Raw genomic sequence first — 23,463 nt, 5'->3', positions numbered from 1 at the left:
ACAATCCCCCCACCCCACCCCCCGTTTCATGAGTAACTAGATTTGGTGTATAAGGACATCTTGCGATGGCAGAGTGCAGAGTGCAAGGTTTTTTTCACTGTGACCTATGACTTGAATTGACCTTAACTTCTGAAAAAGTTCGTCATGTGCATATCTTCTGTACGATTTCAGCTGGAGTAACTATATTTGGTGTACAAGGACATATTGGGATGGCGGAGTGTAGAGTGCAAGAATAAGGTCACTCACTGTGACATATAACTTGACCTTTAACCTTTACTTTTGAAAAAGTTTGTCTGGGGCATATCTTCCGTACTATTTCACCTGGAGTAACCAGACTTGGTGTACAAGGACATCTTTGGATGTCTGAGTGGAAAGTACAAGAAGTATGTCGCTCTGTGACCTATGACTTGACCGTTGACCTTTAGTTTTAAAATATTTGTCCGGGGCATATCTTCCGTACTATTTCACCTGGAGTAACCAGATTTGATGTACGATGACATCTTTGGATGTCTGAGTGGAAAGTACAAGAAGTATGTCGCTCTGTGACCTATGACTTGACCGTTGACCTTTAGTTTTAAAATATTTGTCCGGGGCATATCTTCCGTACTATTTCACCTGGAGTAACCAGATTTGGTGTACGATGACATCTTGCGATTGCAAAGTGCCAAAGAATTAGGTCACTGTGATGCATGACTTTACTTTTGACCTGTACTTTTGAAAAAAAAGGGACATAAGCTATTTGTTAAATACATTTATTCATCATAGGTGGGAGCTATGGATTGCCTTGCGGTACTTTACCGTGTTTCATGTTTTACAATACTTCAGGTACCTATCTGTTATACTTTTGTCACAAATGCTCACTTAAACACTAAGTTTTTCATCAGTTTATTTGAATTCCTATTCTCGATAATAGTAGGAGTCTCTCGATACTTAGAACCCTGTATGAAAAGCTTTCGTAGCTTTGAATGACGTGGAAAAATAGATCGCCTTTTACTACATGTTCAGGGGGCCCATGGTAGTATTGGGACGTGGGACAATAACGTGCAATCTGAAAAAGAAGGTCACAAAAAAAAAAGTCAAAAGACGTAAAAAACAAAGATAAGTCAAAACGTGTTTTAAAGTTGGTACACGGTCAGTAAGGAGACCCCTGTGGTTTTGTTGTCACTACCCGAGGTTTTCGGAGGAATGACGTGGTATTAATTGGATCTGACTAAGTTTTATGTTACAGATATCGTCGATATCTTTCCTTTGTTCATGTTTTGTCTTAGTTTATCAATAATGCCTTTGTGAACACTTCGGTAATCTCTTGTTATTTGCTTAAAAAATATCAACTATTTAAAGAATGTTAGAAAACTTTTTTTTTATTAGATGATAAAAAAGAAACAGACATTTCATACATTTTACATAACGGTTTAATAATTAATTGTTAATTGTTTTGATTTTAATGTCATTTACAACATGAGAAATTCCAAAGACAATCTGCTGTGAAAAACGGGAAAACAATTAGATTGCTGCGTTACATACACTGCATAGTATTGAAATGAGTTGTGTGATTTAACTCATTTTCCTTATATATTAAAACATTTTGAGAACTTCCTGACAACAATCTAAGTTTCTTATATTTTTCTAGAAACCCATCAATATCAAAATGTTTTTAATAAAATAAGGTATTCACTGGAATAGTTAACTTCAAAACATAATAAGCAGTTTAGGTTGAAGAATGTATAAATGGAGATAGTACAATTGTGTGTACTCCATGTGAAATAACAATTCAATGTTCGGCACAGAGGAATCAAGGGGAAATATAATGTAAAGTTAGTAATATGCAAAACATTCCTGTAAATCACTGCAATTTGATAACACTTGTTTTTAAGATTTTGCTTCTAAGGTATATACATTTTGTACTACCTTCAAATGACTTGTATCTCATAACAAAAAAAAACAGTTTAAAAAACTGTATTTTCAAATCAGTCTTCCAAATTTGTAGAGTCGTAAATGAAAATTGTAAAATTTTGAATCAATTACTTATCACATGCCAATCAAGGGAGGTAATTTTGATAGTATTTCGATGTAGCTATCTCTAACAAAAGCACGCGGTTACTTATATACATTGAAATGCCAAAAACATTATCAATAAAATCTTTAAACGAATAAACAAATCCTTGACACTTTTTTTCTGGTTGCATCTCATAGTAAATTCTTGCAGGATCAAAGTGATTAACAGAAACATTGTAATTCGTTCATGTTTTTACTGGTAGTAAAAACAATTGTCATAAATACATTATATATGTAAATATCCAATAGTAAGAACATAATAATATCACAGTAGTTCTAAATCAATCTATCTACAAAGTTATCATTGTTATCCGCAATTAAGCCAAAGGTTTCTTGTTCTTTCATTGGTTCAGTCATATGTCATGATTTAATTGTATTATTCCTTTACTACTGGTGGAATATGGGAGTCACACACAAGCCTGACTGAGTTATTCCCCTTATGATGACATTCCTATCACTGTCTGCATTTACACTTAGGTAATCAAGAAACAAAGAAACGGCTAGTTGCACGATAAATTCCTGATAAATTTGCATCAATCAAGACAAAGTTGTCAAAACATTATTAATATAAACACTTGATAAATATTTCAAAACTGAATAAATATTATTAAAAGATGCAAAAACATTATTGTATACAAAACAAAATTGTACTTATGGACGGACAATTGAGGTAACATCGAGATCTAATGAAAATATTGTACATGTACGTGTTGTCTATTAAAAAAGGTAAATGAATTATACACTTTAAAATACCTTCATAAACAAATCTTTGAATTAAGAAATATTATAGTTTAAACAACCTTAGTGTACATGAATTGTATTCTGCTAATCTCGGGCGGTAAAGGAATTGTTCCTTCTCATAATTTAGTTTCACTTTTATTTAAACTGTTTTATATTTTTATTATGAAAAAGTTGATATTCAAATTAACATTAAATAGTTAGCATGATATATTATACTTGGTTGTATTTCCACGTTATGGTGAGGCTACTTTTCACGTGTTCTAAACATTAGGCTGTGTTTTTTTGTAGAAATGAGACATACTTGATCAATTTGACATTGACTATGTGTAATGACAATATAATTAAAATGAAAACAGGTTTGACATTTTCCTGCATGCAAGTTTCAGAAGCGTCTTTTATAGTCTAAAATAAAGATTTCTTCCTTTATGCATTTTCTAAAGAAAACATACAACCAGCTGAATGTACTGCTACATGGATACCCTAAAATCTCGATAATAAGCCAGATTTGAAAATAAGCTGGCATAGAAATAAGCCGTAAATACCTTACAGTCATATAGATCTAGATAATAAGCCGACTTTGAAATATGATATGGATTACACTGAGGAGTCCAATTTTCCCTATCAGTCTAAACAGGTTTAATTTTACAGGTAACAATTACAATACATGATATATCATTGTAACAATTTGATGACAGCAAAAAAAAAACATTCAAATTTTGTTAAAAACTAAATCTGGAAAATTTTATATATGTCCATGCAAAAAAAAAGACTTGAAAATATGCCATCACAGGCTTACTATTTCAGTGATTTAAAAAACAAGAAAATGGGCCGTATTAGGGAAAAACTGGAATTCGTTTCTAAGATTGAAAATAAACTGCAGCTTATTATCAAGATTTCACAGTATTCGACCTGTGTCATTTATCTTAGTGAGCCACTGCCTAGACTTTATAATAAAAGCATACGTTACAATAATTATGCCATGTGAACATTTAACTCGGAATAGTGGCACCCCGTGAGTTACAGTATCGAGGAAATGAAATAAGAACATTTTGTTCAATTAAGTTCCTACATTACAGAAGAAAATGGAGATTGACCAAATAAGAAAGGCAATCTAAAATAACATGTTATACTACCTAATGTTTATGAATCTGCATGCAAAGCTTTGACCATTCAGGATAAAATTGAGCTTGGTCAGATGCACAACGTCATACACAACTAGGTCTCATTTAACACTATTAACAGTCATCTTGATCTTAAAGGTTTAGGGAACAGATACATGACGTATACCTTGTTGATGTAACCGTGTCTATCACAGTAGTAATGAAAATACTGCTACAAAGAAAATTTCATTTAGACACTGTTAAAAAAATACAAAAAAAATTATGAATCACAGATCTCATATTTGTCCTTATAAATAGTACAGGAAATATGTATAGCTATAATATATGTCAATAAAACACATACAATATCACAGATTTGCTAGTTCAGGGTTGTCTCCCTTGCTAGAACGGAAGCGGACTCTTCTTTTCCATGTTGTGGCTGTATCCACCAAAACTGTTTATGTTGGTGGCAGCGGGAGCTTGGGGCAGACCAGCAGACTTCGCTCGGATACTCATAAAGGACTGCTCACGGAACAGGATGTCCTCAATGGAGTTCGGTTGGTTGTCGTAGTTGGTGTACTTGTGCAGATCTGGACGGTAGAAATATATACATATTAGCCAATTTGCACAATTGCTTTGCATTTTGTAGAATTTTTCATTAAGATGAAAAAAGTGAACGTTATACAGTTATTTTTACACCTTCAGCGGGAAATGCAGGATATTTTGATATGAGAAGAACCGTCTTTTTAGTCAAAGAGGGAGACAGGTTGGTTGACCAATTAATAATTAAAAATTATACAAAAATGATGTTTTAATGTTATCATTTAGTAAATGTGACAGCGTCTCTTTCAAAGTTTCCCTAGTATGAGCCTCTTTAACCCTTTCACCCCTATGTAACTTTAGTTGACTCTACCATGCATTGATCTGGATGAGTCCACTATGGTCTACAGTGTTGAGAGGGTTAACCAAAGGAATAGTCTGTAATGTTTGCCTATCCTAAATCAAGGTTAGTTAACTCTTACCCCTTGTCTTGGTCTTCGGGTACACTTTGCACTTCCAGATGATGATCGCCACGACGATGGCAAGGAGAGCAACAGAAACAACGGAAAGGGCGATAATCAGTGCCAGGGCAATCTTGCTTTCATCAGTTGTGGGGTCGGTGGTGGTCTGAAATAAATACGGGATACATTATTGTTTCAAATACAGAAAGATCCCATGATTTCTGACACTTTTGTTTACGCCAGTGAGGAAATCACAACAGCAGACCCATTCAAATAGTTCATAACTAGTTATGAGTATGTTCAATTCTTTAACGTCCATGTACGTTACCTGTTTTTGGCAAAACGAAATCCCTTTATTCCAGGACAATATAATATTTTTGGTAATATAGCATCAACATTTCCTACTGAAAGACCACAGAAATGTGGAATTCAACAATAAATCAACAAACAATGAAATACATGCAATATATTAAGAACAAACTCCATTTACATTTTAACCATTGTGAATCTGAATTTATACTAAAAAACAATTAAAAAGGTTTTGTATCTCATGCATTTACGACATTTTGATTTGATACTAAAGTTGAAATGTGTAAATTAATACAATGAGAACAAAACATAATAAAGGAATATATACGTTAGAGTAACTATAAAAAAAAATATTCTTACAAATAAAAATCATATTTCAATATACGTAAATGAATCTCAGACATTTGTCAATTGTTTGTTGTCTAGAACAGTAGACAAGTGTTTCTCTTCTCTGTTCACCATATTTAGCATATATCAGAAAACATTTGGGGTGTTTCCCTCCCTTTCAAATAGTTTTACCGAACAAGATGTCGCTGAATTGTAGATGCTTTAAGGAGTTAAGCTTTGTGTATTTATCAATAAATAATGTAGTATAATTTATACCTCTAACACCTGTTTAAACAAAAAAGGAAAAAACGTGTATTCTACCTAGCATCAAGACCTGATTAGTTTCAAAGACAGGTTATAATCAAGATTTGTTTGACTGTAAGTTTTTAATTTAATAACTAGGCTATTTAAAACAAATGAGGAAAATTCAAGGTTTTAGGGTAAAATGTCAATCGGTATTTGAACACACTTACCAATGGTCCACAGTACACGCCGTAATATGATATCCCACCAACAGACAGATAACCGGACAATGTAATCGCTTGGGAGTTAAAAGTGAAGCTGGAACCGTTTTGGACTGATTCACACATGCCGTAGACAGTTGTGTTTACATCAGAGACCCCTCCACTGACGGTATACGTCACGACAATACTTCCTGTAACCAAACAACACATACATTTTTGATGCAATACACACTCGTTGTATTAACAAAATAGAATGTACAAAAATTATGTTGATTTCATACACACTTGTTTATGCTTGCATGTAAATAACAATCCATTTGAGAGAAGATAAAACAAACAATGTTAATATGACAAGTGATTGATGCAGTATTTAAAATATGTCTGTCAACGATTTTGTGCAACAGTGAGTTTGGAAAAGTTGTTGGAAGAATCAAAATAGTTGCATCTTAGCAAGGGACATCATTGGCGTAATTAAACGTTTATTTATATTTGGATGTCGTGATCATACCAAAGTTGTTCAGAGCGCAAAAAAATGGATTAATTAATTAATAAAATCAGTACGCGTTACATTTTGCATACTGTGACTGCTTTATATGGAAAAACATATTTTGATTAGTAGCAGGCACTAGCTATATATAGTATAAATATCAGAGTGTCACTAGCTATATATAGTATGAATGTCAGAGTGTCACTAGCTATAAATAGTATAAATGTCATAGTGTCACTAGCTATATATAGTATAAATGTCAAGTGTCACTAGCTATATATAGTATAAATGTCAGAGTGTCACTAGCTATATATAGTATAAATGTCAGTGTCACTAGCTATATATAGTATGAATGTTAGAGTGTCACTAGCTATATATAGTATGAATGTCAGAGTGTCACTAGCTATATACATTGTATAGTATAAATGACATTTAATGACGACAATACGAATATGTCATAGACACTTGTACGATAGCGTGATGAGGACTTCACACTCAGTACCGTCATATCAATTTAATGAATGATTTAAGCAGTTATCGTACCTGGCACGACGGACACAGAGTTGAAAAGGATATCCGGGTATGTCAATATGAAACGGGTGGCCATCATTGCAGCAAAAGCGTTGACGTCGGCACCAACCACTGCATTGTAATCATCGTCAAATATCATCACAATTTGTGTCGTCTGCTCGACAATAATGCTGGTCTGGGCCTGTGATCGAACCACTACCTGGGTCTCTTTGTAGAAGTCGAAGCCAGATGGCGTAGTGAAGATGTGAAGTTTCAAAGCATAGATCCCAAGAGAAGTGAAGCTGAGGGTGTAGAAGTTTGCAGCACTGGAGGATGTTGAGAATACCGTCTCGTTAGATCCAGCCATCGACCCTGGGTGAAGTTCTGGTTTGTTCAGTTCTGCGGTCATTGTCCATGTGTGACCCTGTATTGCATTCAAGATCATCATTTAAAGGTCATCAATGAGGGAATGGCATAAATATGATGTTTTTGTTAAAACTTTACCGAGACTGAATACAATGAATCTTATAAACAGAAATAATTTGAAAACAGCATGACGTCTCGAAAATATATACCTTTAAGGATTTCCACAAAAATTTTGAAAACACTTTAATATATTCAGGTTTAACACGCACAAAGGCAATGTTTGCTACAGCTGGTTATGTTTTTTAATTGTGTAAATGAGGTAAATGTGAAGGTCAAATAAAGGTCGCAGTGACAGTAGAATGTGACACACTGCTTTTCCATTATGAACCGATATAAAAAGTATAATGTCCATTCATGAAACATTAGCAAAGATTTAATATGGAAACTACAGTCAGAACTCAAGAACGCACGGCAGAACAAAACAATGTCCCTACCCCCTCCCCTGTCTTCAGTTTCAGCGGGAGCATTATCATAAGAAAATCAATGTGCAATAAAAAATAGAATATCCTGTGTCGTTAGTTTATGAATTATTTAAATAACTTACCCTCCAAGCGATGTCTGGTATAAGTTCAGATGTAACCTCGTCACGAAGCTCAACACTTATAGCAAAGTTGTTGTTCTCTATGACAGTAGAGGTCATGGATGAAATGGAAGCTATGATTGGTCGCCCAGTGACGGTCAGTGGATCAGAGGCTATGGTGAAGTTAGAGTCGGTCGGCACGGTAAGTGTAAAGTCTATATAGAAGTCTGTTCCAAATTGAGTGATGAGCAGGTCGGTGAAGTTGGCCCAGCCATTGACAAACTCTACGGTGAGATTTCCAGTGAGGTTGGCAAGTGCATTTGACCCACCCGGTCGAAGTGATGCAGTGATTTCCCAGGGCTGGGAGGCCGTCCCTAGCTGTGTTATCGGTTGTCCCTGTTATTGCATAAAGAGAAACACGGTGTCACATTAGTTAAATAGGAAAACATCAATATTTGACAGACTGCAAAAATCACACCTCCTTTTGAAACAAATAACTTGTTATATAAGATGTAAATACTAGCTAGAAAAACTGTGGGTGATATCACAAAGATATACTCCCCGCTTGTCAAATACACTCCCCGCTTGTCGAATACACTCCCCGCTTGTCAAATACACTCCCCGCTTGTCGAATACACTCCACATTTGTCGAATACACTCCCCGCTTGTCGAATACACTCCCCGTTTGTCGAATACACTCCCCGCTTGTCGAAATTTAATCTTTAAAAGGCAATAACTCCAAGAGAAAAATAGTTGAATCGACAATTCATTTTTCATGTAAATCTTCATATGATGTAGTTCCACCGTGCCAAGTTACCAACAAAAATCAAACAAACAGTTTAGGAAAAGTTGCGCCTACTAGGTTTCTGGGGCAGGACTTGAAAGAATCTAGGGCCATAACTCCAGGAAAAAATATGGTGTGCCGTTCACAGTGTTAACTGTTAAGTTGCGAAAAATGGTGCAGGAAGAGTTGGGCTTACAAGGGACATGGACAGACAGACGGATGGACAGGGTGATTCCTGTATACCGGTTCGGCCCTATGTCAACGGAGACTATACTGACTTTGTTAGAAGACAGAGAGCCCAATGGGCCTGTATCACTCATCTGCTATTAATCTCACATCAGTCAAGCCTTTGAATTTGTCCAATGTCATATTATTGAAACGAACGACAGACATTTCGATATAGTATAAGCTCTCTTTACCTTTTGAATCAGGTAATCTAAGATAAGGAAAGAATTGTAAGTAAGAATACCAAAACTGTTGGTAGAACTGAAGCCAACCTGTGCATTTAAAACTTGTATCTTTGGCTGCGTCCTGAAGACCACCCCTTCATGTTGTGGTTCTGGTGCGGGATTAAAACGCATGCTCGAGGCCTCGCTAATAACAATGTATGCAGAATCAGTTGTTGTGGCATTCCACTCGGGCGTCCCCGGAGATGCAAGCGGCTCCACCACAGCCACACCCACCACAGTTAGGTTGACAACCTGGCTTATATTTCCAAGTTGTATCTCATTGACTAGTGTAGCAGAAATATTTTGCAGTTGTTCTGGGGTCAAGCCGCTTGAGTCGTTGATATCTGCAGGACAATAATAACAAGTTTTTATTGAAAAAAACGGGTATCATTACACAAGTCCCGGACCTGCCCGATTGTCGCAATGCCATAATACACCTACATAATATATTTGGGCAAAATCGCACATTATTGAATATTCAACGAATCAGAAGTCTGATTATGGGGGCCATTTATTCCAATCAGGAAACGAAAGTCTCAGCTGGGTGTGCAGCGCCATTATACATCCACATACCATATTAAAGCAAATCCCAACAAGGTTTGGATATCGTCCAATCAATGGCCTCACAAATATGCGATGTCTTATCGGTAAAATGCAGTCTTTGCAATACTCATGTGAAGTTTCATTATAATTCATTAAGAAAACAGCCACAAAAATGGCTAAATCAATAAGTCTCAACAAAATCATGTAGTAACTCTGTGGTCTTCTCAAATAAGTAATACGAGTGATCCAATACATAAAGTCTTCAAAAAAGGTGAACAGGATAGCATAATAAGCCGTCAATTCATTGAGTCAATATTTTAAAATAACTCCTTTAATCACAAGAATAGAAACACAGATACCAGAAGGATATTTGCGTCCACAATCTTTTAACTTCTGTGCTTTTAATTTCCATAACAGGGATTTTTAGTCAGTCCAATGTTGGAAATTGTAAATGGGAATCTTGTACACAGCCTAGTTGCTTTCGTGTGTTATTTGCCACAATTGCATTTTTTTTATTAAAGATTAGGAGTGTTTTACTCTACCAGTGGCAAAGGGAACATAATATAATTTTTGGGGACCCGCCAAGTACTTTCCAAAGATAACAAAACGTAACTATCAAAATCCAAAATGGCCACTTGTCGGCCATTTTGCTATATTTCAAGATTTAGAAAGATCCCGATCAGTTTTTGCATAAGAAGAGATCAAAGAAACGTACGTATAAAATTTGCGAAATATTTTCAATATTTTCTGGAAAATAGCGCTCACAAAATTATACTCTCTATATTCAAGATGGCTGCCTTTCGGTGAACATGATTTTTCCATCAGTCTAAAAATTGGATATTCATCATTAAGACAATGGGGAACCCTCTTGTAAACTTTGAGAAAGATATCAGCAGTCCTTTATTGGAACTAGCGCTAACAAACTTTAACTATAAGAATACGAGATGGCTGCCTGTCGGCCATCTCCGTTTTCCTATCAGTCCCTAGGGATCTTTCATGCCAAATCTGAGACAAAACCAGCACTTTCTGAGAGAAATGTTTTAGTTCGGACGACGAATTACGTGTGGAAGATGATTTGAATGATGGTTGTGGGCTAATATTAAGGTTAATCTCACATACTTCTTTTAAGAACTATACCCATCTGTTTGATTCTAGATCAAGACTGAAAGACTAAATGTTAGCTATTAAATTGGTAAATATAGAGTTAGGAGAGCTTCTATCTCTCGAATATTTAATTTAAAACGAAAAAGACCGTTTCTGATAACTTTGATATATGGGATGTCTTATTCAAACCAGCTGGTAGCTATAACATTGTGTAAGAATGAAGCTGGGCAAAACTTGAATTTCGTAATAAACTATACCGGTAGCAAAACAGCAAAACAGATTCTCAAACATTTAATTTTAAGTAATGCTTTAAATAGAAATTTGATGTAAAACTTACTAGACCGAGGAGTGTCAGAAATCTCCACGACTGCCTGGTCATTTCCCGTTGACCTCTTCCGCCTTCGTCCCGCTGGGGTTGTCTCCCTTACTATCTTCACAAGTCGAACCTTATCTGGAGACAGGTTGAAGAATGCTGCAAGGTGTTGTATGAGTTGGGGTCCAAAAAAATCATCAATACTCATGGCGGGAAATTGAAAGGATACAATGATGGACGGATCTGTCTTTACTTCCAAAGACTTATCTCCCCTTATGGTAAAATGGAGAAGTCCAGAGTCGCGATCAAAATAGTTTTGACCGGACGTGTCCGACACGTTTGGCATGAACTCCTCAGGATAAGTAGGTGGGTCTAGAATGTAGGCTCCGTTTACAGTCCTTCCGTTTTTAGCTTGAACTGAAATGCCCTCAACGTAGACGTCGCGTCTGTTGGGCTGTGAGTACCAGACCGCAAGCTTGATAGACTGTGTACTATTAGCGTCGATGAGGAAGTACCGGAGATGTTGTGGTGAGGTACCGGTGAAGTGGATTAGATATTCCTTCCCTATAATAACAGATTGAATCGTATGAACAACTAAATTACTTAATAAATAATTTTGACTTCAATTATCATATTTGTTCAGTTCGTACCCATGTATATTAATATATAAGGTGATCCAGACATTAATACATATCATCAATAATAATCGTCACTCTGATTATATCGTGATTGTCAAGCTGTTGACAAATACAACACAGAAAACCACTTTCTGAAAAGTTGAAACAGTGAAACAACCAGAGTAACATAATTAGACGCCTTGGTGCAGGTTGATATGGGTTTAAAGCCAAGACACAGAACGAGATAGATATGTCTTCCTTTATAATTTGCGTTACATATCTATCGCCCTGTATGATCATGATGGTGACCATAGCAAACGTTTTTCAACCTTGCATTTCTGGTAAAAATGTGTTTTAAGTTTGTTGATTAGCAGTCGGCATCTATCACAGAAAGCCCGTCATTTGTAGTAAGCTCTTACATATTGAATCAAATATAATATTTACACATCATAGTGTATGGACGCGGGAGCGTTACAATAATAAAGGTAATTAGTTCACAGTTAAGTATTAAACCTTTTCTATAGATCAGGTTTTGTGATGAGACAAATAACAGAAGCTAATGAAGAATATATTGTAGTGTGTTTGATTTTAATTTCAGGATCATTTGTACAATCGACTTGTTCAATACATTGTGTGTTAGTTAAACCTAGTGCACCTACATGTATAGCTATCATCAATATATCTAAATTCGAGAGCGTAGATGTTTTGTAACAAGTCCAGATGAGCTCCTCAATAAAGGTTCCCTCATATGAAAGCAAAAATAAGTCGGCGAATAGAAGGCAGGATTTGCTCCCGATAGAATGCCTAATCTTCAGGAAAAACTTGAGTCGAGCCCAATCAGAATCAGGATATCATACTACGTTTCTTCTCCTTTTTTTTATAAATTAGCAATCATAAAAATCTGCATCTTTGTGCGAACCTGTCCTCAAAACGAGGCCATTGACACCTAAGCAAAATGGTGTGCGCATGATCTATGTGTGCACAGCATTGTTGTTGAGTTTGGCGTTCATACAACTGTCATGTAACGGAGGTTATGCGAACGTTTGGTATAACTAATGAAAGTGAAGTTATCATTACCTGTAGCTACAAGCGCCATGAAAGTAGAAACCCGTTTACGACAGGTGTATCCACTGCACCAGCCGTGATCCTGGGGACCGTTGATGAGGTCAAGATACCCGTCTCCGAGAATAGCAACAGGTGACACTCGGCGGGTCTCCGTGTCCGCGTCCATACTTTCGATTATCAGCATCTTGTAGGTTAGGTCAGTACACTGATAGGCTTGCCAGGCTGTCCTATACTGACAGTTGTTATTGCGGATGATACCTATGATGAAGAAAGTAGAAGGTTAAAGGTTATCAGAAGCATGATTTAGAATAAGTACACGCAGAAAAATGAGAGTGTATTGCGTCGAGTATTCCCCATTCTCTTAGAAATTTGAAAATGTTATTACCAGAACAAATAAAAGTAACTTTAGCATCCATAACAAAATGTGATTCTGTGGACATGTTAAACTCCCATATCCAGCTATGATGTAAATATTTGTTCTGTAATGCTTAACCCTTTCACCACTGTAGACCATAATGGATTCATCCAAACTATTTTTAAAGTATGTTAATCTACCTATGTGTGATCACAAAATTTAACAGCCTTTTGTTTATGATGATGTTTGAAAAACTTTTTTAAAAGTGTTATTATCTATACCTTTGAGTGATCGCATAATTGAACAGCCTTTCATTTCTGGCAGTAATGAAATGAACTACCTTTATTTGGTGCTATATCATTGACAGGTATGCGAGTCCCATCCAGTGTGGTCAACATCGTCTTCGGGATCCTGTAATCCCCAAGTCCTCTTCGTGCATCACCATCCCATTCCCACTCTGATTGTGGGACTACAGCACCACTACTACCAAGAAATGACCCATCTTCATCCGAAAACAGGCCTTTCTTCAGACCATCGCAGTCCATATCCACACAATCGGCACTGTTTATCTTTCTGTTGGCATGAACGTAAAACTAAAGCACCGGCGTATATATGACACATAAATATAAACCATTTTAGGCAAAACCAAACGTATGTAATGAAGACACATTCAAGTGATCGCGCCGACAATATGGTTACATATGCAGAATATCAAAAATAAACTGTACAGCACAGTACAGCCATTGTCCCTCTGATACTCAACGTTAAAGCTGGACGACGGAAACACGTAATAAGAAATATGTTTACTCTTGAAACTGAAGGGGAGATGGGCACTTGTTAGATCTTGGATCATAACACCGACAAGTTTTTACAGTTTTGAAATATTTAGATATAGATCCAGCAGTTTCTATTAAACAGATGTTACATTATCAATATAAGTCCTGTTATCGCCATACCATCCAATTGCTTTTATTTTTTTTATATATATAAATCTACGGATAGATTATTTTGAATATACATGTACAATCAGTGCATCAGTCTTCTCAATTTGAATTAGCTACTGAATAGTAGATTGTTGTGTGATCAAATAATTGTTTATTTGAGCTCTGGAGGCAGTTAAAGCAGGTTTAATTTGAAATCACAAGAGCATTTTACAAAATTAGACTCATATCTACCAAAAATTTGAATGCATGTTGTCTACCGGAAAAAATAATCTACGATCTGTTTTTGGCAACATTGACACTGACTATAACATAAGGGAACTTTAAAAACACTCTTTTCACATCTGCATTTCACAGCGTATAACCATTTCGCAATTTCAAAAACTAAGTTTATTCTTGAATAACCTCCGGAAACGGGAGTGTGGACAGACAGACAGGACAGACAGAGAGAGGAGACAGACAGACAGACAGACGGACAGACAGACGGAGAGAGACAGACAGACAGACAGACGACGGACTGACAACATAATTAATATGTGGGACCTACATCATCGATGCAGGCCTTAAGAAACTTTGAACACACTGTTTTAACGATGCTATAACACTCACCCCACATTGGGTCTATAGTAGCGTATTTTGTTGTCTGTAGACACATCATTGAGAACTGCGTTCTTCGATTTTATTGGGTGTAGGCCATCATCACCTTTAGCATTGGTTGTGACAGCAAAGTCATTCACTCCACAAATGGTGTTAAAATGGGCAAAGGTCACACCTTAAGACAACAAAAAATACAAATAAAATGTGAATTACAATACATTATAATGACTAAGTAGACTGGATTATGGTAAAATTTCAAAGTTGCGAAATACAAAAAATATAGAGAGTACATTAATGATGTCTCAATATTACGCTTAGCGCCTGTTAAGATTATATCACTTTTAAACTAGAAAATGTCTGTAAGACATAAATGCCCCCACTGCCATGTGAAATTAGTTTCAGTTTTCTATAAAAAGTTACAACCGCTTTAATACCCTGAAACATGAACACACACAAGGTACTACACTTAAAGTTGATGAGTTGATTTGTNAGGTACTACACTTAAAGTTGATAAGTTGACTTTAATATTCATATTTTTTTTCTGTTTGTTATTACCATCTCCATAACATTTTGAATGAAGTTGCTAAGTGTTTAAATTTAATCAGTTGATGATTTTCTATATATAGCAACAGTGACCTTGGCCTTGACCTTGGATCACTGAAACACAACGTTGTCCGAAGTACACTCATACTTAACCTTTGTATAAAGTTTGATCAAAATCCATGAAAGAATGAAGTTGCTAAGTGTTAAATTGAATCAGTTGATGATTTTCTATGCATAGCAACAGTGACCTGGCCTTGACCTTGGATTACTGAAACACAACGTTGTCCGAAGTATACTCATACTTAACCTTTGTATAAAGTTTGACCAATATCTGTCAAAGAATGAAGCTGCTAAGTGTAATTTACATTGAATCAGGAGCAGACACGACGCGACTGGTGTTTACATTGAATCAGTACGGGACACGACGCGACAGGTGTTTACATTGAATCAGGACGGACACGATGCAACAGGTGTTTACATTGAATCAGGACGGGACACGACGCGACAGGTGTTTACATTGAATCAGGACGGGACACGACGTGACAGGTGTTTCCATTGAATCAGGACGGACACGACGCAACAGATGTTTACATTAAATCGGGATGGGACACGACGCAACAGGTGTTTACATTAAATTGGGACAGGACAGACATGGGCAACACTAAATGCCCCCCATTTTATGGCAGGGGTATATAAATAATTTCTGAACCTTCCAACTAATTATATGTCCTGGGGGGGTTTCTGAAGTAAGTAAGATCACGTAGAAGGTTTAGTTCCATACCCCATGCTATGAAGATCTGCTAGTTGGGTCAAAAGAAGGACCCTTGCCCTGTTGATGTATGTACGGTTTGGTAGGTGGGTTATAATCATTGGTGGAATAGTAATAATAATGTATACCTTGCTCCAGGAGATCGCATAAATATATTTCATCGGTAAAAGTCTTCGCTTATCTACCGATTTCGACACACAAACTCGAATAAAGTTCTCTAAAGTCACAACCGAATGCTGTAGATTTATATCAGGGCCTGAAACAATCACGGAAAGTCTGTAAACTAAGCATATGATGTTATTCGATCAGCATTATTTTGAAGCCTCTCCTTGAGCCTCGAATAACGTTACACAACCGTTAGAAGCAGATGTTTTGATACGTTAGGCTGTTCCAGGACCCTGTTTGTCCTGATGTCTCAGAGACTTCCTTATCGTTACTATTAGGGAATAACTATTTACAGATATATGAAAAACTTAAGTTGAGAATATGAATAAAAGCATTGTAATATGCCGGTTTCAACATTAAAAAATGCTGTTCAACTCACAGTGTACAATGAAATAGTTTGTTACGAATTTAGAATATATAAATAACACGCTGTAATCCGGACCATTTGTTCTCCCGAGTACACACCATTTTTTTCCAACGCTATTGGAAAGATGAGTTATCTACGGCTAGTTTAATAGAGAAGACAATGATGTTTTTTCTTGTTTCAAAAAATAGCTTTTTTTTTTATTATCAATATGTTTTTTCAATGCATTCAGGGGTAAAGTCATCAAATTGCTAAATCAAATGATTATACATAAAATGACCATATATATATAAACAGTAATTTTAGGATCCAAAAAGATCTTATAGATTAAACGTAATTTTTAAAAGATTCCACTTACCGTCAAGATTCGTTATTCCTAAAATTGCAGGATAGGACATGGATCCTAAATGTGGTTTCTTTGGCATATTATTTGAGCCGGATAAGAACATTGCAAACCCAATACCAATGTGACTGCCGTCCGTGTTCCAAGTACGTGCCTGGCTGCTAAAGGCAATATTTTCGTCTGACTTCAATGTATCAGTCGCGCAGTCGAACGACGTTGTGGCACCAACCACCGTGGAATCCTTTATCAGGACATATTTGTCGGCGGTTAGGTGAGAAATTGCTGCAGGGCCAATAACAAGTGGAGCAGTACCCACTGTGTTCTCTATCAGCAGAACGCTGTTGATTTCTACACTTGCACTGTTTTCATAGAATATTCCTGAGTCTCGACATTTCCAGGCGGTAATGTTTGATATCTGGACACAGGACACCGTTAATTCATCTTCGGGAAATATCCCAAACCCTGTCAGAGAGCTGTGCACCAGATTTCTACCGTATCCAGCACTACCACACTCCATCGCGTTTAACCTGTAGCCAACCCGTTCTGCTCCTGCTACTACATTATCCTCAATGACAATGTCCTTGGCTTTCTCCGCGTTGATCGCTCCTTCGAAACGATAATTAAACTGTTCCTCACGGTCTTGGTAAGCACCTTCCCACACCACAAGAGTCAGCAGGTTCCGGCGAAGACGAGTATCATCCGAAAATGTCTCAATCCCTACAAACATTCAATGAATCAGCTTCAGCCGATCAAATAAGATTTGTTTGTAAGACAAATATGAGTAACATGGACGCATCATCAAATCTAGTGGGAGGGGCAAAATATTAAAAGATTTCACGATCATATACAGTATACTATATTTGCAAACCTTTCAAGTTTTCAAATAGAGTACCACTTATTTTGGTAATTAAGAAAATTAATTTACATGGATTAAAAATTGCGAAATCATTGCCCGTATTTATAAAACATATATCGTACTCAATCTCAGGAAGTGTGCCCAAGTTCAATTTCTGATAAGACAGAATAGTAACATTGCCCCGTTAGCGGCTCTTAAATACAATTAAAGTTGTCGAAAGACACTTAAAATTCATACACCGGGGGCCTGTCAATGAGTCATTATCCAGTTAATTATCCATAGGCCCTGAAATTCTAAATCATTTACCATCTATACCAATTCTTAAACTGGTCTCAGTGTTTTAATTCATCTGTTATAGAACATACAATCTATTTAGACCAATGTTTACTGCAACTCCTAATGTCTAAAGATAACCTACATATACCCTTGCTTATCACGGTACTGGTGCAATAGTGCAGTATAGAATGCATCTCAGTTTAAATCATATATAAAACCTGTAAAATCGTTGGAAAGAGACGTTTAAATAAATAGAAGAATGATACAATTCTTTTCCCTAATCTTTTTAATGAAAAACGTTCTTTCGTCCGATTCAGCCATTCTGATTTAACACTTATCGGTTACATCGAACACTGGGAGGATATTTCCTCACCAAACGGGTTATTTGTTAGCATATGGAGTTAAAGTCATCATTGAGATGTCATATTAGACCTACATGCTAGAAAATCACAAAGGTTATAGGTTACCTGATATCAAACCAAAGATAAACAATTTTGATATTGCCAAAAGAGGCATATAGGTTCGGGGGCAGGATAGGCATGCTGTATGCAACTAAAGTATTGTACGAGAGAGTCAGGGGCTGATTTCTTCTTTGTGTTGTGTTTAGGTTACAGTGAAGACATCAGTACACTCCTGCTTTATCCCACTACAGTACCGTGATAGGCGGCTAATGTGGGACTCCCTGCATCACCATGATAGGCGGCTAATGTGGGCCCCCCTGCATACCATGACAGGCGGCTAATGCGGGCCTGCCTGCATACCATGATGGGCGGCTAATGTGGGCCCCCCTGCATACCATGAAGGGCGGCTAATGCGGGCCCCCCTGCATACCATGATCGGCGGCTAATGTGGGACCCCCTGCATCACCATGATAGCCGGCTAATGTGGGACCCCCTGCATCACCATGGTAGGCGGCTAATGTGGAACTCCCTGCATTCCATGATGGGCGGCTAATGTGGGACCCCCTGCATACCATGATATGCGGCTAATGCGGGATTCCCTGCATACCATGCTAGGCGGCTAATGTGGGACTCACTGCATACCATGATAGGGGGCTAATGTGGGACTGTCTGCATACCATGATATGCGGCTAATGCGGGATTCCCTGCATACCATGATGGGCGGCTAATGTGGGACGCCCTGCATACCATGATCGGCGGCTAATGTGGGGCTCCCTGCATTCCATGATGGGCGGCTAATGTGGGGCTCCCTGCATTCCATGATGGGCGGCTAATGTGGGACTCACTGCATACCATGATAGGAGGCTAATGTGGGACTCACTGCATACCATGATAGGAGGCTAATGCGGGACTCCCTACATACCATGATAGGCACCTTAAATGCGGGACTCCCTGAATACCATGATAGGCGCCTAATGCGGGATTTCCTGCATACCATGATGGGCGGCTCATGTGGGACTCCCTGCAGACCATGATAGGCGGCTAATGAAGGACTCCCTGCATACCAGGATAGGCGGCTAATGTTGGACTCCCTGCATACCAGGATAGGCGGCTAATGTTGGAATCCCTGCATACCATGAAAGGCGGCTAATGCTGGATTCCCTGCATACCATGAAGGGCGGCTAATGCGGGCCTGCCTGCATACCATGATGGGCGGCTAATGTGGGACGCCCTGCATACCATGACAGGCGGCTAATGCGGGCCCCCCTGCATACCATGAAAGGCGGCTAATGCGGGCCTGCCTGCATACCATGATATGTGGCTAATGCGGGACTCCCTGCATACCATGAAAGGCGGCTAATGCGGGATTCCCTGCATACCATGATAGGCGGCTAATGTGGGACTCCCTGCATCACCATGATAGGCGGCTAATCTGGGACTCCCTGCATACCATGATAGGCGGCTAATGCGGGACTCCCTGCATACCATGATGGGCGGCTAATGCGGAACTCCCTGCATCACCATGGTAGGCGGCTAATGTGGGACTCCCTGCATACCATGATATGTGGCTAATGCGGGACTCCCTGCATCACAATGATAGGCGGCTAATGTGGGACTCTCTTCATACCATGATAGGCGGCTAATGTTGGACCCCCTGCATACCGTGATAGGCGGCTAATGTGGGACTCCCTGCATACCATGATAGGCGGCTAATGCGGGACTCCCTGTATCACCATGATAGGCGGCTAATGTGGGACTCCCTGCATACCGTGATAGGCGGCTAATGCGGGACTCCCTGCATACCATGATAGGCGCCTAATGCGGGACTCCCTGCATACCATGATAGGCACCTTAAATGCGGGACTCCCTGCACATTTGGATTTGTATTCAGTGTCTTTCATTTAGAGGACATGGAATAGACAAAAATTACACCTCTGGCTAAATTGCAACATTTTGGGTCTGGTTGTTTTGGACGTTTAACCCAAAACAGATTTTTAAAAAAAAAAATCAAAAAAAAATCCTGTTTCTTCACATGTCATGATATTATAAAGCCCTTTCTCGATATTATTGACCAATCAGAACGACATTTTCTATTCAGTGCATTTAAATCCACATATTTTCTATTTAGCTGCAGGTTTAATAAGTAATTGTTTTTGTTTTTTTACATCTTTGGTACATACAATATGTGAATACTTAACTCGTTTTGTAGATTATACTGAATTTCACAACTGAATACATTTCAGAACTAACACGAACAAAATCTTTGATATATATAATTCCCTACGAGTGAAAATGTCATCATATTCAATGAGAAACCATCAAATATTATCTGTATAGTGCTATATCAAAAAAAAAAAAACATTAAAAAAGCAAGTAACTATTCTTCAGTCATTGAGTATATGTAAAATGATATTGGACAACAGTTCTTACTGCATTAATATTAACAGGGACAGCCATAATGCTATGCGGGAAAATAAAAACATGACCACTACTTACCCCACCAGACGGTGTGATGTAAAACATTATCATCGATGGGCAAACCGTGGGTTCCATAAACGCCGATGGCTGGCGAAAATCCATTGTGGAATGCGCATTTGTTCACAGACGAAGGTTTGATGTTGGACACGGTACCGCCATCCAGGAATGTAAGTGAAAACCTAGCATCGTAGAACTCTGTGTAGCTTTCCTGTCCCGTGTGGAAAAACTCTACATTGCTTAAGCGAGCATAACCTTTAAATGAAACAAGCAAATTCGTGGAAATTATATCCTCCGCTTGCAGGACATATTGTAGGTTAACATTATTGAGGTTAGGTTTAAACATGTGAGTATCGTGCTGTTCACTGTTTGCTGTTAAACCTTCAAAATTTGGCCGAGTCCTTAATGTGTTGAACCCTGAAGCTAATATTTGCAAGAGTTAATGAACAGAAACAGCAGATAATGACATTTTTCGTTATTCAAGGGGCTATAACTCCGCTAAATAAAGTCTGCTGGTCATCAAACTTGGGCGAGTCATTAAGGCATTTACCCCTGTGACCAAGTTTGAAGAAAATCGGTTAACATTTGTTTTAGTTATTGCACGGAAACGAAGCATGGCAGATAATGACGTTTTTCATTATTCAAGTGGCCATAACTCCGCAAAATAGGTTTTGCTGAAAGTGGTCATCATACTTGGCTGAGCCCTTAAGGCATTTAATCCTGTGACCAAGTTTGAAGAAAATCGGTTCACTTTAATTTTGCAGTTATTGCACGGAAACGAAGCGTGATAGACAGACAGATAGACAGACGGAATTAATATCCCGCGTTTCGGTGAAAACGGGGGATAAAAAGCCAAAGTGCTTATTTTTCATTATACGATATTTCAACTATTCAACAATGATTTCAACTGATAATTCACTGATGAGTCTGCTTAGTTTCTCAGTCCTTAAATAATCTGTCAAAAAGGACGTACTGGGTGTGTATTTAGTTTAATATCTAAACTAGAGCAACATACCGATGTATAGAGAACTTCCCTGCTGAGCTACACCAACAAGTGTCCGGGCACCAAACGATTCTTTAAACATATTGGCATAATCCTCTCCAATGACCTTGACATTCCGTGATAAAAGGCCCACTTCTGCTCCCAGGTTGATTGTCATTCCGTTAATCGTTTCAGTATGGACTTCAGCGACAAGAGAGTAAGAAGATGAAGATAAAAACATATTTCGTAAGATTTTCTTTTTAGAATTTCTTGACAGAGATCTAAGATGTAAGTTGATCTAGCATATAAAGATGTTTTATTTTCAATCCATTCTTGAATTTCAGAAGGATTTTACTTAAACATGTATAATAAATAACAAAGACGTGTACACTACAAATCAGAAACAAAAAGCAAATGAATATTGATTTACGACTGATAGTAACATATTCCTTTTCAATATCATTTCATCGCGCTTCAATTGCGTTCTCTGGTATCAAACTGATACACAAATTAGTATGTACACATATATTAGGCACATAAATATATAAAACAAAACAATATACACAATCATCCTCCGATTCCAAAGGTAACGTTAACTGATGGTCAAGGTTAGCTATTTGATTGTGGTCAGATACCTTGACGGTAACACAGGAGCGATATCCGATTTCAAGGCCGGAAATTGTTACCGTTTCGCAAATGTGCGATTTTTTATTCACATCAAAGTTTTAAAATATATATATGTATCTTCCACAAGTTGGCGCGTACAAATTCTGTGACTTCGTCATAAAGCATTCAAGGAGAGCAAAACACGCAAGTGAGCATAACCAAGTGATTTTGAGACATCTCGAGTTGAATACTATAAACGTCCGAATTTTAACAAGTTAGCACTTTCATGAATTCTGTTTCTCATGTAGCACGAATTATAAAAAAGAATGTTTGACGTCACATTCATTACATGTATTGATGACACGTGTACATTTGCACACGCACCCATATCTACACACGTACATACCAACGTGTTTGTACAATAGCGAGCTGTTGAGAGTAAGCGTCAGTCCATCTTGAGACACGCTGGAAATCCTAAATGTCTCCGTCTCCCACATGTCGTAGCTTGTCGTTGCTAGGACGATCTCGTTTCCGGCCGTCCAGTTGACAGCTTTAGCTAAGGTGATTGTGGAAGCCCCAGCTGCTGCTGTCGCGGCTAGTCGTGTCCAAGACACACCGACATCAATTCCATGGAGGTCAAGTCCACCAAACACTCCTGCAAAATAATGTGAAATTCATGAGATACACATGTATAATCTCCATGATAATGAGGCAGTTTAAAGCCCGGGCAGCAACAGAATTATTTTGATCAGAGTAAAAGAAGGCTTATATATGGGTGGTGTGTATATATAACCAATATGTTAAATTTGGTATTCCATGAAGGAAAATGGTAAGCGCTCCAAGAGACTCAAGAGAATTGTTTTGCTTGTAGGAGAATTTCCCCTTCTATATAGAAGACGAAGCAAGCAAAATGAGATTTCTGGCTTAAAGTGACTTTTTAAAAAAAATGAGGCAATTTCCTGTGAGTAAAGTTTC

The 23,463-nt window shown here is 37.8% G+C and overlaps 1 protein-coding gene across 1 annotated transcript in view; it reads right to left on the bottom strand.

Moving 5' to 3' along the window:
- Positions 1-1,372: 1,372 nt before the first annotated feature.
- The window catches only part of LOC110450750 (fibrocystin-L-like), a 109,651-nt gene continuing 87,560 nt past the window's right edge, over positions 1,373-23,463 (bottom strand). The window contains exons 43-56 of the mRNA XM_021498431.1: positions 22,895-23,143; positions 21,916-22,083; positions 20,922-21,155; positions 16,908-17,609; positions 14,721-14,883; positions 13,511-13,743; positions 12,828-13,073; positions 11,158-11,697; positions 9,222-9,517; positions 7,965-8,336; positions 7,028-7,418; positions 6,007-6,188; positions 4,919-5,063; positions 1,373-4,486 (exon numbers count right to left, since the gene is read on the bottom strand). Coding sequence (XP_021354106.1) covers positions 4,299-4,486; positions 4,919-5,063; positions 6,007-6,188; positions 7,028-7,418; positions 7,965-8,336; positions 9,222-9,517; positions 11,158-11,697; positions 12,828-13,073; positions 13,511-13,743; positions 14,721-14,883; positions 16,908-17,609; positions 20,922-21,155; positions 21,916-22,083; positions 22,895-23,143 — 4,109 coding nt within the window. The 3' untranslated portion in view covers positions 1,373-4,298. The remainder of the gene's footprint in view (positions 4,487-4,918; positions 5,064-6,006; positions 6,189-7,027; positions 7,419-7,964; positions 8,337-9,221; positions 9,518-11,157; positions 11,698-12,827; positions 13,074-13,510; positions 13,744-14,720; positions 14,884-16,907; positions 17,610-20,921; positions 21,156-21,915; positions 22,084-22,894; positions 23,144-23,463) is intronic.

This window comes from Mizuhopecten yessoensis, unplaced genomic scaffold, assembly GCF_002113885.1.
Source record: "Mizuhopecten yessoensis strain PY_sf001 unplaced genomic scaffold, ASM211388v2 scaffold5467, whole genome shotgun sequence".
In the NCBI taxonomy this organism is placed as follows: domain Eukaryota; kingdom Metazoa; phylum Mollusca; class Bivalvia; order Pectinida; family Pectinidae; genus Mizuhopecten; species Mizuhopecten yessoensis.
The sequence above is the reverse complement of the archived record's forward strand: the minus strand, read 5'-3'. Positions and strand labels throughout refer to the sequence as shown.